This window comes from Sabethes cyaneus, chromosome 2 (genome assembly GCF_943734655.1).
Source record: "Sabethes cyaneus chromosome 2, idSabCyanKW18_F2, whole genome shotgun sequence".
Taxonomy (NCBI): domain Eukaryota; kingdom Metazoa; phylum Arthropoda; class Insecta; order Diptera; family Culicidae; genus Sabethes; species Sabethes cyaneus.
Window position 1 is genome coordinate 45236171 of NC_071354.1, and position 17548 is coordinate 45253718.

The following is a 17548-nucleotide window of genomic DNA, read 5'->3' on the forward strand; positions in this document are numbered from 1 at the left end:
ATATGCATCTCATACTCTTTCACGTGAGAGTATACATCGTTTGCTTCTCGTGCAATTTGCCACATTGCTTGTTAGACCAGCATCGTACCTGGGCCCACTGGGAAACTAACGATAAATGGGTCTAACAAACGATTAAGAAAACCGGAGAACAAAAGGAAAAAAATGGAGACTGAACGTGCCAGAAAGGAAAGAAACGAGGCATCTAAAAGAGGAACGAAACAGACGAAGACAAACAACTAGAAGGAGATAAAAAGGGTTAGAAAATGACGTAAGCTTCAAACAAAACGAGGAGCAAAACGGAAGAAAAAATGGAAAACTGGACAGAAAATTATGGAAAAAAATGCGTGAAAAACTAGAAAAAAAACCAGGACTGACTGGGATAGGAAACGAAGAACAACGAAATGACATCTTTGACTTAGTGCTTAGCAATTCTGGCCAGCTAGGTTTTCCGCACCCTCCCTTCCAGGTTTTGGCTCCCTCCTTCTCATTTCCGAAAAAAAATTCTGTGTGACCAGATGACTGGATGTTAGCGCTATTTCACGAAACAACTAATAAGCAAACGGATAAGGAAATTCTTTTCTCATCATAAATAACATACACATTCCATTTACCCTTGCTGAATGACTTCAAATGCAATGTATTGCCGGCTGGCATGTTTCTAATGAAATTTCCAAGTGTGAAACAAGCGCCGATTATCTATTTTTGGAAACTACCAGTTACGTAATGGTATGTAGGCGATTCACCTGGTGCGAATTCGTTAGCTTTAATTTGGTTGGAGTTTTGTGGTACTGTGTCGGTGTCAACTGAAGTTGAAGTGACAAATTATCTTAAACCAAAAACAAAACAACAGCAATTTTCACTACTAACATAGTCACAATTTTGGGCGAACAAATATACACTAGGGGGGGGGGGGGGCGGGTGCAGAATGATAACTTCCGGTGTTTCTTAGAACAAGAAATATACTAGCTTAGGTATCTAAAATTGTCAACTTATGCGTAAACCTGTACGTAGTCCAGTTTGGCAATTTGTTACTTAACCGATTAGAATAACGAAGCCGTTGCGTCCGTTAACAAATTACAACTACTATTCCTCTCGAATATGAATTCCTATCGGATTTGTTTAAAAGCTAGAATTGATCAACTTTATCTTTCGCACAGAAACCTTCGTGTACCTGTACTATCTGTAATATACCTAGACCGTTTAATACAATTTTTGGTTGAATCCACAGGTGTTCAATTGAAAATATATAGTGCTCAAGCGCAAAAGCCATCTTTGTCTAGTCTACTATAATTATAGCTATCTGCCGCGTAGCCAAACTGCAAAACCTGACTAAAATATATTCGTTATGGCTTTCGGTATTGTTTCTACTGTTCTTTCTAGGCGTGCACTGGCATAGCATTGGCTGGCACCACCAAATCACCGCTCCGTTTACTACCGAAAGGCATTCGTTTAACTTTAGGAGGGCAGGGAATTCTGTTTCTGCGGTAAAACTAGGTAACCCTATAGTAAGCCAATCGCACCGCCTGGAACTGGAAGCGAAGAAGGTTTGCAACGTCTGTTAACTATTTATTGAAATCCGGGACTGACTGAGTAACTCTCATTTGGTATGTAATTCATCCCAGCGTCTCCGAATAAAATTTTTGGATTCTTTGGAATGGTGTATTCAAATTTGAAAATATTTTTGTTGATTTCCGATTTTTAGAGGTTTTATCCTTCCATCAGACATCGCTTCCAGTTTCCAAGCACAGCAAAATTGAAGGCCTCTACAATAAATATATAAGCTCTCTCGTCAGGAACTATGCACTAAAATGACCCAATCTGTTACCGATTATGTCACGTTTAATAACAATTAAATTTAGTGACTATCATTTATCACACTCAAGTGCCACTGTCGGGTGTTTTCTGCCAGCGTTTCATCATGACAATATTTTGAACCAACGGAACAGTTCGCTCAACGATGGAACCCTCTACGGATCAATCGATGTCGTCGAACGAGGGCGACGGGCATCGTTTTTCCACCGCAAAAGTGTTACTAATACCCACCAAACCCGTAACCCCCCGGGAGCCGGTACTCTGGAAGTACAGCAGCTGATACCGTACACCCAGCGGAAGGTTGACGTTTTCGGAAAAGTTCAGCTCGACCGTTCGGGTGTTCTTCAAATGCTGCTTCTGCTGTGCGTTAAGCTGGTGCTGCTTCTCCTTGAACCCTTCGGTGTACTCGTACGCCAAGTACTCACTCAGGCTTGTGAAATCCTCCTAAAACATAATCAAATTTAATTATCAAAGTTTTTATACAATAGTTCGAAACAAACCCGATAGATGCCGATCCAGTCAGCGCTACCTTCCTCGAAACCAGCCGGAATCGTGTACTCGATCTTGTTCGGTTCTCCCACCAGCCACAGCTCGATCGGCTTGAAGACAATCGTCCGCTCGGTCGTATCCTCGTACACCTGTGCGCCATCAGTCAAATCGGAAACGAGGTCATCGAATGAGTTTAACTGTGGACTCGACTCGGTACCGTTGGCGATCGCCATCCGGTAGCTAAGCCGTTGATAATGCTGGGTCTTGAAACGTTCACCACTGTACTGCGGTTTACGAACCACCTGTGCGTGTGTACACCGGCATCCCAATTTATTGTTTTTTTTTTCGAGGTTAGTCGAATACCACCAAAACCGGCCATCATCGGCGAGCGATTTGCCCCCGGGGTGCGGATTATTATTACATTTGCGTGTTTTTGTGCATTATGGGTGCGCGCGCGCGTGAGTGTTTGTTGTGACGGACGTCGACCACACAATGTGTTAGTATAGTTTGTACACATAAACAAAAGAGGAGAAAAAATAAAACAAATATTTTTTTGTAAAAAAATACACTAAAAGCTTACTAAAACTAATCTACGTTGCTGATTAAGAAGCGATGACCAAAGATGAGGTGAGAGTTTGTAGGACGAAGTCGGAAAGTGATAAACAGTAAAAGTCATAGCGTAGCAATAGGATGTAAAGAGAAGACAGCCATTAGTAGTAGGGTGATGACCAAACTCACTCGATTGTTAGTGGTTTTCAACGTCGCAGTGCGTTTTTTGCTTCGTTCTTTCACAGAGTAGGTCCGCTGGAAATCATCCTTGGGTTTTGCATGACACTAATGGATCCGGATGGAACGAATAAGTAGAATAACATGTACATGTGCACTGTCATAAGCGGCCGAAAATGGTTGAATTAATGATTACAGAAGCGGTCTAAAGGATATATTTTGTAGAAACGTGCAAGAGGGTAAACGATACCATTTGGAGTACAAATTTTATTTTGCAAATAATGTACAGAGATGGTGCAGCATTAGGACCTTCATTAATTGCATGAGTGAACCAAAAAATAGAAAATAGATGCATAAACGTAAGCAGATCGAACGATTGAAATGTGCTCGTAAAAATTGATTCTAAAAGTTTAATGAACTAAAATTTATTACTAAAAGTGACTTGACATGAAAATAGCAGATTAAAAATGACAAACAGGCATTTTTTGAGATTATCGGATTTTACAGGAAATTGCCCAGGTAACGAAAACGACTATATGATCTCAAAGAGACACGAGATGATCGACGAAAGCTTTTCTGTCAAGTTGATTTTTTTATGTGCGACATGACATATATGACTGTTGTAATAAAAATATTCGATATGGGAACCAATTCCCGATTCCTAGTGTCTCCACTGTTCGGCATGGCACGTTACCATTGTTTGTAAATTCAGCAAACTAACTAATTGAATGTGGTCATTCAATGATTCACTGAAATAGAATCTATATCAGGCCAATTTCAAAAACATGGCAAATTAAATATGTGCATTTTGCGATGTATGGAGGACTTGTAGGCCACATAAATAACTATGTTTGAAAATAAATTTCATCAATTTCTTCGATGGCCTATTATAGAGAAACGATATTTAGTTTTTAAAATGCTTCTTTTCCGCATGGAAATTAATTAATTTTCAGAATTTAGAATACAGTAATGTTCCGATTTTGTCAGCTCCCGATTTTGTCTATCCCCAATTTTGTCAACCCCCGATTTTATCAGCTTTTCATCCCGATTTTGTCAACCTATAAATTTTACCTAACTTTTGTGCTTTTAAACACGATTTATAATGATGTTCAGTCTGCTTAAAACTATTCTGGTTCTCTGGGAAGGGTTTTTGAATAAAATGATGCCTTCTAGCGAGTTATTCGGGGTCAAAATTAGGGTATTTTTATAGTAAAAGTTCTATAGTTCCTAAACAAGCAAAGATAGAGGTATACTATATTCAGAAATGATGTGTATTTTTACTATTTGCACAACATCGTAAAACAGGAAAAAGTCATACAACAACTACAAAACCAGCTAAAATAGAAAAACTGATTTTAACGATTTTATTAACGATATTAACGTTTATGAGAAATAGGATTTTTCTATCTTTGCTGAAGCGATAGAAGGTTACTGTCTTCAGCAAAATTTTTTGACGTAAGACTACGTCTTACGGCAAGTTTTGAGATAGGGTGTCATTCCAAAAAATCGAAAAATGCGAGCGTCACGAAAAATGATAGGTTTTGAGCGCTAATAGCTCAACGGTTTTCCGATCGATTTTCAATATCCTTACACCAATCAATTGGAAAAGCTTCTAAGAATTGACCCAAATGAAGAAAAGTGTGGATTCTTGATGTTGAACTATTGAAAAATGAAAAATAATGAACCTATGTTTTACCAGAATTCTTGCTTCGTGATTGGTTGTTGGAAATGACGTCATCAAAGTAGAAACGCGTTTTCACGCTTCCGCTTATAATTCAGTCAATTTTCAATAGATTTCCGACATATTTACACCAATTGATCGGAAAATGGATTTGTAAAATATTGAAAATACAGAAAACTATTGATTTTCAATGCGCGTAATTGAAAAATTGAATTTTTTTCATATTTTTGCCTTCCCTTGTCAGTGCACGGATGGCAGAAATATATACGATATAAACTGTGGGTTAAGCCATTGTTAAGCCTTATGATTGTATTTAATTTACGCGCTATAGAATCTGATCGAAAATTGTTGAGCAGATGCTGAGCGTGTGTTATAGCTAGAGCACTCGTTTCGCTGCCGTGAAGAAATATCTGGCTGTTGAAGTTCCGGAATTGGCAGGAAATATGCTACTCGCGACAGCTAAACGATCAGAATTATCGTCACTTGCAGCTGGCTATCCGCAACAACGAAGAGTTGAACAAATTGCTGTCCGGTGTCACCGCTGCTCAGAGAAGTGTCTTTGGGAACATCCCAGCTGATTTATTGCTGCCCAAGAAGATGGAAAAGAAGGCTTAAATTTCCAGCATATCACGTCGAAAAACCGTTCTTTTAAGAACGAAACATATGTTCATGAAGATTTAAGGAATTTTCACTCACTGTTTTTAATTCTATTTAGTTTAGATTGATCTCATTGTTTGCTTCTTATCAAATAATTTTAACCGATCACCTTCTTCTTCTGTTCGCGTGTTGCTGCTGGACGCTGGTTGAGTTGGCCGTCTCGGAAGGTAAGAAGCAGCCAACAAATATACTAGCTCCAAGTTCGGTCAAGCGTCAAAATGAATGAAACCATGGGTTTAATAACATGAAAGAGTTTTAGTAACATCTTTTGCAGCTTAACATCTTAGCAACACAAATTTATCCATCACCAATGCTACAGTAATAATACGTAGCGTAATTTTTCTTTTGCAGCAAAAGGCGAACGGCTCACTGGTAACTTTGCTCTTTTGTTCAGACTGAAATTGAAATGCTCTATTTTATTTAACGTAGATGATAGAATGAAGGACCATGAAAAATAGGTGTGGCCGATTCTTGTCGCTTGCTCTGGTACATAACACGTGGTAAGCCGGCGAACAGCATTATTCAAACGCTAGCTGAGCTACTGCCAACATCGTTTGCCAGAGCAAACGGAAGTCACGTTCGACTCATGCACGTTTGCAGTTCCCGGTCGAGCGTGTTCATCGACTGCGGCTGACCGTGCGTTGGAGCTGAAGCACTCATTTCGCTACCGTGATGGAATATCTGGCTGCTGAAGTTCTGGAATTGGCAGGAAATATGCTGCTCGCGACAACAAAACGACCAGAAGCATCCCACGTCACTTGCAGCTGGCCACTTGGAGTGGTATTTCATCGTGATTCAAGACCATACACGAACGGCTTCGTTGATCGCATAGCTGCTGAGGCTTTCCGGTTGGTCCGTTGCAATAAGCCGTGCCAGGTTAACGGTTATCGGTACTCCAATTTACCGAACAGAGAATTACGTGAAGTGCGTTAGTGCAAGTTTATTGCAAGCAGGAGTTATGATAATCAAACAATCGGTCTTTTTAAGGGCCACACAATGATTGAAGAGTTTATTATATTTTCTTGCCTTTCTTGTCTTTTCTATTATAGTCAACGAGGGTTGAACGGGCGACATTTTCTGCGACTTCCAAAACGTCTGCAGCTTGTCAATGCTTTATTATCAGTGTTCTTTCGTAAACCGCAGAAAAGTTGCGCAAAATTTTCAACTTTTTGAAAACTCTCGTGTACCGTCTACCGATTAACTGAGGAAAAGCACTATTCAACGTATAAACAGATCATAAAAATTTATTTACTGTTTGGTTTAGTTACTGACTTGGTTTCGTTTTAATAAAATAGATTCAATCAATTCATGGATATAACTCCAAAATCGGTTGAGGATTGAACCTATACAATGTTGCTACTTTGATAAACGTTAAGTATGTAGGTTGTATACATGAAGATTCGTATTATTACATATATGGATACATTCTACTATCGCTACAAAGAGACTTACGTGGTCCTACGTCACCTATGCAGTCGTGTCTTGTGCACAACCCCTCTGATTTTTTTTACGAGAAGCAGGGTTGAATGGGCGACTGACAATTTTGAACCCTTCAAATCACCGGACAGGGATGGAATTTTTCATGTACTACTACAGATGCGGGTGACGTAGTGATTCTATGTTATAGTGATTCTCACAGGGTTCATTATGATTTTCACATTGTTCAATTTAGATTTTGCAATGCACGGCCTTGCTGCAAGGCACCGCACGGGTCGCAGGATGCAGATAGTGAACGGCGGTTAGGGGCGAATATACTGAATATGCACCCCCGGACAAGCAGCCGGGAAATGCGTAGTGGGCTCTGTAAGTCTCCTCTAACGGCTTCTTGAAGGCGAGTAGGCGCCATAGGAGGCGCCTTAGCACCGGTGGCAGAAGGAGTGGCTCAAACAGCGTCTGTACTCCAGAAGAACGGCGTAGAGAAGCAGAGGAGCAGTGGCGGCGAAAGAGCAGAGGCAGGAATTAAGTTTATGGTACTGGGCAAGCAGAAGAAACGAGTCATTCGATGGAAGCCGGTAAGTGACCGTATCTGCCTGTTGAGGATCAAGGGCAAGTTCTTCAACTATAGCTTGATCAGAACATACGCTCTAACGAACGACAAACCCTATGATGTGTAGGAATCGCTTTATGAATCCCTTGATAAAACATATGGAGAGTGCCCAAAACATGACGTCGAAATTATCATCGTGGATACGAATGCACAGGCTGGAAGGGAAGAGTTTTTCCGCCCAATCATTGGAAAAGAGAGCCTTCATTCGATGATCAATGATAACGGCCTGAGGTTGATAAACTTCGCTGCACCCAGAGGTACGCCAATTTGTTGCACCTTCTTTGTGCGCCGAAATATTCGGAAGCACACCTGAAGACACCCGAATGGTGAAACGTGCTCCCAAATCGACCATGTGATAACCGACGCTTCTCTGACGGCATAGATGTCAAAGCTTTGCCCAAGTAACAATAAGAGTTTTATTGCACTCTTCTTGCGGGTTTTATGACCAATTTTGGTTATAAAAACCATCATAAGAGTGCAATAAAACTCAAATTGTTGCTTGGGAGGTCCTTCAGAGGGCTCAATATCGACTGTGATCATTACCTAGTGGTATGTAAGATTCGCGCTAGGCTGTCATACGTAACAAGTTCCACAAGACAGAGAACTATGCGGCTGAACATCCGGCGATTATCGGCGCAGGGCGTGGCCACAGAATATGCCCAGAACTTGATGAGAGAATTGAACAACAAATGAGTGAAGACAATTTGGATGCGAGGTGGCGGCGGGTCCATGATGTGTTCAAAAGCACAGCCACTGAGGTACTGGGTACCGGAATAAGCCGACCAAGAAATGGCTGGTTTAATGAAGAGTGCCAAAGAGCGACAGATGAGAAGAACGCGGCTAGGAGTCGCATGCTCACTGCGGCTACACGTCAAAACAGGGAACGATATAAAGAGCTACGGGCAGCAGAGAAAAGAACCCTTCGGCGTCGTAAGCGTAAGGCTGAAGGTTGTTTTGCCAGGAACGACGCGAGGAGTTTTTATAAAATAGTCAACAGTACGGCGAATAAGAGCATGCCGATGCCAGTGATGTGCAAAGGCAAAGATGGAAACCTACCAGGTGGAAAGAGCATTTTGAAGAGCTTCTAAATGGTACAGTCTGCCCATAAATGGAAGACAGTCACACCTGCAAAAACGTGCAACTACGAAAAACGCTGTTGAAGCCACGACAATTTTTCTTTAATATTGAATCGATTTTGGAAACAAATCGTCCAAATCGTCATAAAATCACTTGAATGTACATAACAGAATACTTTTACAAGCAATTTGTTCACAAGTGACCTAAAATTTGTTCCAAAACTTAGAAAAACTGCCAAAGTTACTGATATGCGTTTATTTGTGCTTGAATAAGCAAGAATATACGCATAACAGTCACAGGCACAGCAAGCCTTGATCCTTGCTTTGTCGGTGACTCGGCGTCGGCAGTATTTTCAACACCACGTGTCGTGGTTGTTTTGATAATTCACGTGCTCATTCAATTCAATTATTCAAAATGTCCTTTTTGACTCAAATATCTTCCTGACCTTTTCTCCTTTTTATTGTAATTTGTTATCTTGAGTTTATAGTGAAGTCGCATGATGGGATTTGTTTGACTCAGAAGCTGGTCGCTTTCCTGTGTGTCCGGAACACTCCCAGAACGTGTCCGAGTACGACCAATGTGATCTTGGACACTATATGTGACAACAAATGAACTATTTCAAACTAGTTTTGCAATTTCGAGTACCGACTTAGAGATGTCACATGTTGTATTTTAGTTAAATTCAGAAACTGATCCCCGTAGAAGCATCTGGAACATTCACGGACATGTTTAGATGTGGCCAATGACATCTTGAACACTTTATACGACTACCAATAGTCTAGATTTGCAAATCCGTGTATTTATAGGTGTCACATGGTGGGTTTGTTGTGATTCAAGGTGCTTCTATGTTCAAGTCCCATATATTCCGGAACTTGTTCCTACTGTAACTTCAAAATCGTACATCCGATCCAAATTCTCCTCAATAGTGTTCTTCTAGGCCATAAAATCTTCCGTTTGGTAGTTGCTGCAGGCGAATCGGTCCAGGCATTTCCCAAAAATAGATGCTTATTGATGTATTTTCACTACTGTGACTGTTATGCGTTTATTTGTAATATGGGACTGACAGAGTTTGATATTTTTTTCAACATCTTGGGAACAAACATAACTTTTTTGTTTGAAATATTGAAAGAAGAGTTAATTTAAAGATGATTCCCAGGTTTATCTCAAAAGTGGTGAAAAGTCAAATGGGACTGTTATGCATTTATGGGCAGTACAGGTAATAAAGAAAGCGTCAGACACAGAATTCGAATTGACGAAGATCGTCAAGCTGTGGAGTCACCTACGCTAGTTAAAGTTAAAAAGGTGATAAAACAGCTCATAACGAAAAGGCTACTGGGAAGAGCGAAATTCCGGCAGAACTTCGGAAAGTGGAGAGTGAGCAGCTGCACAACGCAATCCATGCAACGATCGAAAAAATTTGGATGGAAGAAGAAATGTCTTCAGACTGGCTTGATGGTCTCATTTCCCCGATAAACAAGAAGGGACACCGACCCGATTGTAGTAAATATCGGGGCATAACACTTCTAAATTCCGCCTATATGGTACTCTCTTGTATTCTGTTCAACAGATTGAGACCGTTATCAAAATTCTTTATCGGCGATTACCAGTGTGGTTTTCGAGAAGGAAGCTCAACTACGGATCAAATGTTCACCTTGCGTCAAATCCTTGACAAATTTTGGAAATACAACTTGCGAACTTACCGTCTGTTTGTGGGGTTTGAGGCAGCGTACGATTCAGTGAAAAGAAATGAATTATGGCAGATAATACTCGAACACGGCTTTCCGACCAAGCAAATAAAACTGTGTCATGCAACACTAGACAAATCCAAATCAACCGTCAAAATAGCTGGTGAAATACATATGAGATGCATTCGTGACGTTAGACGGATTGAAACAAGGCGATTCACAAAAAAAATGCAAAAGAATGGAATCATCATTGCTAAATTGCACATGCTCCTAGGCTTTGCGAATGACATCGCCATTGTTGGTGTTGATCATAGGGTTATTGTAGAGGTATTTGTCCCTTTCAAAAAAGAATCTGCGAGAATCGGACTGATCATAAACAGTGCCAAAACGAAGTACATGGTCGTAGGCAGAGAACGTAGAAGTCTGAATGATGTTGGATCTGAGGTGGAAATAGATGGGGTACGGTACGGTACGAGATTGTCGAGGAATTCACTTATCTGGGAACTCTGGCATAAGCGACAATCATGTCACTCGAGATGTGAAGGGACGTATTGCTGCTGCAAATAGGGTTTTTTGCGCACTCCGTACGAGCGACGAAATTTGCGGACGCGTACAAAATTAGCTATGCACAAAACATTAATAGGGGAAATGTGTATAATGTGCCCCCCTTAGAATAAATGATTATATCTCCGCTATGCTTCCCCAAATTAGCGTTACAACTACGAGCATATGTTGGTATTTGAGCTGAAAACCAATTGCAATTGTTTATTTCATTTAATATTGTGGAATAAATATGCTAGGAATTTATTAATAAAAGCATCTAAATGTTGTGTTTCTCGTTTGCGCGGTGTAAAATGCCCCACCTGCAGTATAATATGTCCAATGCGGTAATTTGAGTATTACTACCAGTGACAGACCAACTCTATTTTGAAGAAAGTAAACCTATTTCCGTTGTTTTCAAAATATCGTATTTTTATATAAAATAAACCTAGTTTCGGCCTTCTGGTGCACTCTTTCTTTTCTGCATGGGGCACATTATACTGCAACTGTGGTACGTGGTGCTTAGTTGAGTTACATGAAATTTGGACGTTGCAAATAAATCATTCCCACCACGGTTACTCTACAATACTAATTAGATTAAATAATGGCAATTGACTTCAACTTAGATCTGTTTACCTATGTTTATAGCCACATTTGTAAGGGGGCAAATTGCACCACCGCAAGTGGGGCAGATTGGCCTGCTTTTACTTATTTGAAAAAATATTAAATGCCAAAGCAAATCAAGCGTTTCTTACCGTTATTTATGGCAGGGATGTCTTTTTAAAGCTCACTTCACGCAATCGAATTGCAACAACCGGTTATTTACTGATTTTGACTATTAGCTTATGGAAACGACGCCAAAAATTACATCGGAAGCCGCTTAAAAAAAATTTATTTTTGTTTTGTTTTTACAGCATGTGACCACTGTTATACCTGCATAGTAGGCTAGTTCCATCAAATACTATGGTTTCTGGGAGGTTTTGCATTTTAATTAGGCTTGTTTAGGGAAAAACGAAGGGGGGGGCACACACAATTATACACACAACACAATTCCCCTATGTATTGCCGTTAAAACATTAATATTGACGTTGAGAGAAGCAGATCGGCGTATATTCGGTGTATTTGAACGAAAAATTTTATGGTCAATACTTGGCACTGATACTGATTACGTTTTTCTCATTTTTTCAAAATTATTCGTCGTCATGGCCCCTTAACACTATAGCGGAAAACGTCTTAGACCGTGTGATACCGAATCGATGGGGGCATTAATTGGTTCGATGACGACTTCTTTGGTGCAGAAAGCAATAGAAATGCGCCACTCTTAATGATAAGTGGAGTTAAAGAAGTCATAGATCAACAAAACAGAAGGAAAGGATGGCATTTGTGCGGAACTCCAAATCAAAATGGAGCTGCACAGACTGGCTAGATGTTTGCATCAATTTATTGTTAAAATGTGGGATACGGAACAACTACCGAAGGAGTGAAAAGATTATCCGCCTTATCTACAACAAAGCCGATAAACTGGATTGTGAGCGATCACTATCCTCAAGCTTACAAATTATCTTCTCAAGTCACCGATTGTCGCCAATAATAGTCAATAAATTCGTGGCAAGTTATTGGGCCGGCTTCAAGGAGGGTCGGTCTACAATGGACCAAATCTTCACCCTGCGGTAGATCCTCCAAAAATACCACGAATTCCGAGTTCCCGCGCATCATTCGATCACTGATTTCAACGCCGCATATGATAGTGTATACCGATCGGAGCTATGAAAAATCTTGGACGAAAACGGCTGTCCGGAGAAGCTGACTAGACCGTTCATGGCTTCGATGGATGAGATCCAGTGCTATGAGAGAGTTTCCAGTTTGAGAATGACGTGGATTCTGTCGGCAGAAGATTTGAGGTGGTGGAAGACCAGTACATATATGGAAAAAAGGCTTCGTTTCTCTTCCTTTATAGGGATTTTTACAGAGCAAGCGGTTGTATAGTTGGCTACGTGATAAAAGGGGAGCTGACTGAGAAGGAGCCAACAAGGATGGGGGACGAAGAAAGAACGTGATTATGAATGTGTAGTCCGCCGTAACTCCGCCGTAAAGCCCAGATAGTGCTTCATCAAACTTGGCAAACATGTTCTCCGGCATAAAACAATTAGCACTGGGAGGTTGGAAAAAAGGAGCGGGCGGTCTCTCACAAGGTGGAAAGAAGGTCAAAATGAAATAAGGGGTGCGTTGCTCTTGCATTTGGACCGATAGTAGTCGTACAAGTGGCTGGATGACACTAGGAGGTTTCTGAAAGTGGTAGCTAGGGTGGCCAAAGGGACAAGGGGAGGTTCAGAAAAGCAAAAAGGCTTTGTTTCAGTTTATAGGGATTATCGAAGATTACCGAAGGCAGATTTATAACTGGCAGAAGTGCTTAGTGGATAGCAAGAAGTAATAAGTCAGTAGTTCAATACCAGTGAGCCTCACGTTCGAAGTCAGGTATACATATTCGACCTCACATCCATTCGAATAAAGTCTAGTGGAGAGTAAAGTTTGACACATGGTAGTTTATTGAAATTGCTTACACGTTTTGTTTATCTCTAAATTTGTGTCGAAAAACTGGTACAAAAGAATCTTTATCTTCTATAAAAATTTGCTTATATTTTTTAGTATCTTCTGTACTATTCGTTTGCTTTTCTCAAGAATGCTACTAGGTGGTGATGTCTTGCCGTAATTAGAGGTGCCGCGGTGCTGTAAGTGTTCAAACTACGATATTTCAAATGTTAGAAATTTATGGTTTGAATTGGACATCATAAGAATCAATAAAAATGTTTTCATGTTATTGCCCAGAAAGAAATCAAAATTAGATTATAATCGGTTTTACATTACAATAAGTTCTAACATTAATACTGTGTTGATATCTAACATCCAAATCCAAAATTCACATATATCAAAGACTTTCAAACTCATTCATTCATAAATTTGTAGGAAGGCATTAAAAACCGAAGATAATAAATGACAAACCTTATACAAAAAAAATCATTCAACAAATATAAAATCAAGGTTTTTCTCTTGCACATTTTCTTCACTAATAGGTAAAAAGTCATAACCAGTCCAGTCCCCCAAATTATCACAGATTAGTACGAACTTTAATCCTCAGAAGAACAATATATGTGAGTGTGAGAGATATACAGGTTGGTGCATGATGAAGGTTAGTAACCCCCGTGTGTCTGGTAGCTAAATGGAAGCTATTTCCGGAACCAACCACAGACCACAGACTTAGTGTGGCTCTGTTAGCCTGCATAAAGTGAAACCGGAAAACCTCCATCCGGTAAAAGCTTTTATTTATACAACAAGCTCATTAAAAGTGGAATATGAAATTGCTTGCAGCAGGGCATCACTATGCTAAAAGCTCTACAAAATGTACTCAGTTCTAGGGGTGTCGAGGGACTAGGGGTGTCGAGGGACAGTTTCATAAAAATAAAGCTTTTCCGGAAAAAATAAAAACTTATCGGGTGCCAGGAGTGAAAACTCCCTACGTGAATATTACGAATCTGTTATCATGACGTGATGTAATTTTGTAGGAGCATGTTTTGATGGTTATCGCGTGTCCCGAGCAACTAGCATGCAATACAACAAAGCAATGATTGCGATGGCGTCAACCGCACGCTGAGTGAAAATGGATGACATTACACAAAGAGAGTACAGTGGTGATTTGCCCCCTATTCCGATCTAATGGCACACGGCTGGTGAAGACGCCAATGATTGCGAGGAAATGAAATCAGGCCACATACGTTGTCGGTTGGAAGCAATTTACGCGAAACGATTGACGGGCGGATTGATGGAGCCTAACTTCATGTTCATATAGCATAATCCTTCCGCAAGGATGGCGCCATTGATAAGAATATGTCATTACTTGAAAATAAAGATTCATACCTTGATGGTAAATTCACTCGTTACCGGTTTGTGATCACTGATATTGTAGCTGGGATGACTTTTGTAGGACGTCTGTTCGACTGTAAGTTTCACGTTTCGGTAGTGGTTCTCCTTAACAGCGTACAGTATCCGATCTGTCCAGGCGGGTCGTCGTCTAAAATAAAACTTCCATCAAACCAATTTAAAATTAAATTAAAAACGACCGTCGTTTTACTTCATGTCATAATCATTGGTGCCGTGTTCAAACTTGAAGGTTGGGGGGAATTGTGGTAATTTTTCGTTAAGTTTCTCGAATGCGCGACCCTCTCGCCGAACCAGCAGCAGTTGATCCTTCTCAATCAGTTTCTTGATCTCGTCTTTCGCAACCATTGCGCGAATGTCTTCCGCCGATGTTGTGGCTTCCCCCGTCAACCGGAAATTAAGATCACCAAACCAGAATACGTAGCTGCAAAACAAAATTTTCAGGATTTTTGACTCTAAACTCACCGTTAGTTTTGCTTACTCATGATCGAAAATGGCTTCTTTCGTTTTGACGTGAAACTTGTGTTCCTGGACAATTTTTTCATAATCGTTGATCCTCTCCTCCAGCATATGATCGTGTGCAGCCAGATGTGCATTCACCAAACAAATCGAACAGCCGTACACGTTCAGCCTTATACTAACAGCACCTTTGTTGCCCTGTCATGAATTACAGAAATCTATTTGCTTGAATGGAACATGGTAAACGCAAGCGATCAAAAACTCACCCATATCCCCCCTAGCCCCGTCCGCGTGTATTCCGTTTCAACCTGCCGCAGGTGGAGCAAGTGTTTCCGCCGCGCAAACACCGACAGCAGCAGTCCCTGCATCTGTTCCGTCTTTATCACAACATAATCGCGCTCTTTCAGCAGCTCCTTGAACCGCTGGGTCCACAAGTCGTCCTTGAAGAGATTGTACAGCGTGTTCTGCGGTTGGGCATTGACTTCTTGTAGACTGCAGAAATGAGGTAAATTCAATGTTTATAAGTTGGCAAAAGTGATACATCAATGAACATCAAGCGCATTACCCAATGACGAAAAAATCCGGCAGGTCCGCGTCCTGGTGGGCGTTTTCCAAACCCAGCAGTTTGTTGAGTGACAGGTTTTCCGGAAACTTTGTGCTAACATTCCACGTTAGGATGTACAGTCTGAAAAGATGCGGTAAGAGAAAGCTGTTGAAAAATTTTGTAACTGTTTGCCACAAATAAAAGCACATAATCAAGCTTTTCTTTGGTAGATACATATACTGACAGAAGCATCATCGTAATAGGCGTTTGTTCTTTAACTAAGATTTTTGTTACTGAATCGCCGAACGGAATTGTGTCGACTAACAAGGCGATGTAGATTGTCTGCCTTCCAAGCAGGCACTGGAGACAGGCAGTCATAAATTAGCAACCTATGAATGTGATCACTGAGCGTACTATGAGCTAATGCTTGTCAAAACTTTTATTTGACACAGATTTATAAGTTTTGAGATCTTTGCTATCGACTCTAGGGATCTTTTAGATATCACGTGGCCAGAAAAATACCAATTTTCAACCCCTCCATCCCCCTCCGTGGACAACCAAGGACATTGAGTCAACCCCCATCCCCTTACCTTGTTTGTCCACGTGGATAATTTTTTCTTACGTAAAATTCAACAAACATAAATGCATGGTACTAAAAAATTAAGGAAAATACTTACGTAAAAAGATGTTGTATTAGGCATGTTGCCCAATTCTTCTGTCCATAGTGATCTTATTTACTATGAAGCACTATCGACTACAAAAAAACCCGTTTCAACGTGATTTCCGCTTGACTTTTCATCTCCGTCAAGAGACTGTTGGCCGTTATAACTGTAACATAACAAAAGACATTTCCGAAGTGGTTCGAGAAATTTTCTGAGGGCGAATCCTTTTGGAAATGTGTTGCCCATGGATGTCCGTTTTGTGGTGAGCTGTATTTGATTTTGAGGCAAAATGCAATTCACATTCGGTGCAAGCGTAATCATAAATAAGTCACGTGACTGGTGAATAATCGTCGCTTTAATTCTGTGACGCTCTGTCATGTACCAAAGGATGCAAAGAGTTGCGGAAATAATAAAAATAGATTGAATTACTTCGACATTCATGCTGGGCAATCAACATTCCTGTGTACTAATGCAGGCTTAATCTTTTCAACAAGAATTATGCCAATTATACGCTCCCGTAATGCTCGGTGCATGTGTTTACGTAAACATATGCCTCCGAAGATAAGACTTTATGTGAGTTCAAAAGCAAACTCTGATCAATGGTTTATACTAATATGTATAATTAATTAATTAAATATCTCTCTTTCTAATTTCTACTTTTGTATGAAAAAAAAACTTGTCCACGTGGACATTTTACATACCCCCTCTTCTCTTCCGTGGACAAGCGTGGGCATTTTCACCCCCCCCCCCCCTTTCCCACCATTTTCATTTTTAGGGAACAGCGTCAAATGATACTTGTAAATAGAAGAATATTGAGGTTTTCGAATTATATTTTTATAGAAAAAAAACTCACTCAAAAAAGAGGAATATAAGAAAAGTTGCCTAGCAATTTCAACTTTATTGCCACAGTCCGGACAACGGTAAAATGAATATAACTGCCGGCGATTGAATAATTAATATAGATTTAAAACGGTACATTACGCATTATACATTGATCGATATATTACCGGTTAGTAGACGATTCTCGTTAAGTCAAGTTGATTAGCAAACGCGGCAACTGGTTGCCAATAAACAAGGTAGAGTTGGCAATATCAATGTGTGACGTATGTGACGTTATTTTGTCGCCTGCAATGATCTACATAAGAATATTGGTGAGTCCAAAAAAATTTTGTGACATTTTACATCACTAATTGTTGAGTTTGTAATCTTTTAACAATGCGATCAAGCTAATGACTA

At 40.3% G+C, this 17548-nt stretch overlaps 1 protein-coding gene across 11 annotated transcripts in view; it reads right to left on the reverse strand.

The window, feature by feature from the left end:
• Positions 1-616: 616 nt before the first annotated feature.
• The window catches only part of LOC128733451 (phosphatidylinositol 4,5-bisphosphate 5-phosphatase A-like), a 56592-nt gene continuing 39660 nt past the window's right edge, over positions 617-17548 (reverse strand). For 10 of the 11 annotated variants that reach the window (XM_053827038.1, XM_053827040.1, XM_053827035.1 and 7 more), the window contains 7 exons: positions 15672-15791; positions 15373-15598; positions 15129-15304; positions 14841-15071; positions 14627-14780; positions 2313-2603; positions 617-2256 (listed from right to left, as the gene is read on the reverse strand). In XM_053827038.1, the coding sequence (XP_053683013.1) occupies positions 1975-2256; positions 2313-2603; positions 14627-14780; positions 14841-15071; positions 15129-15304; positions 15373-15598; positions 15672-15791 (1480 nt within the window). In that variant the 3' untranslated portion in view covers positions 617-1974. The remainder of the gene's footprint in view (positions 2257-2312; positions 2604-14626; positions 14781-14840; positions 15072-15128; positions 15305-15372; positions 15599-15671; positions 15792-17548) is intronic. The other variant, XM_053827044.1, reaches the window with a different exon arrangement.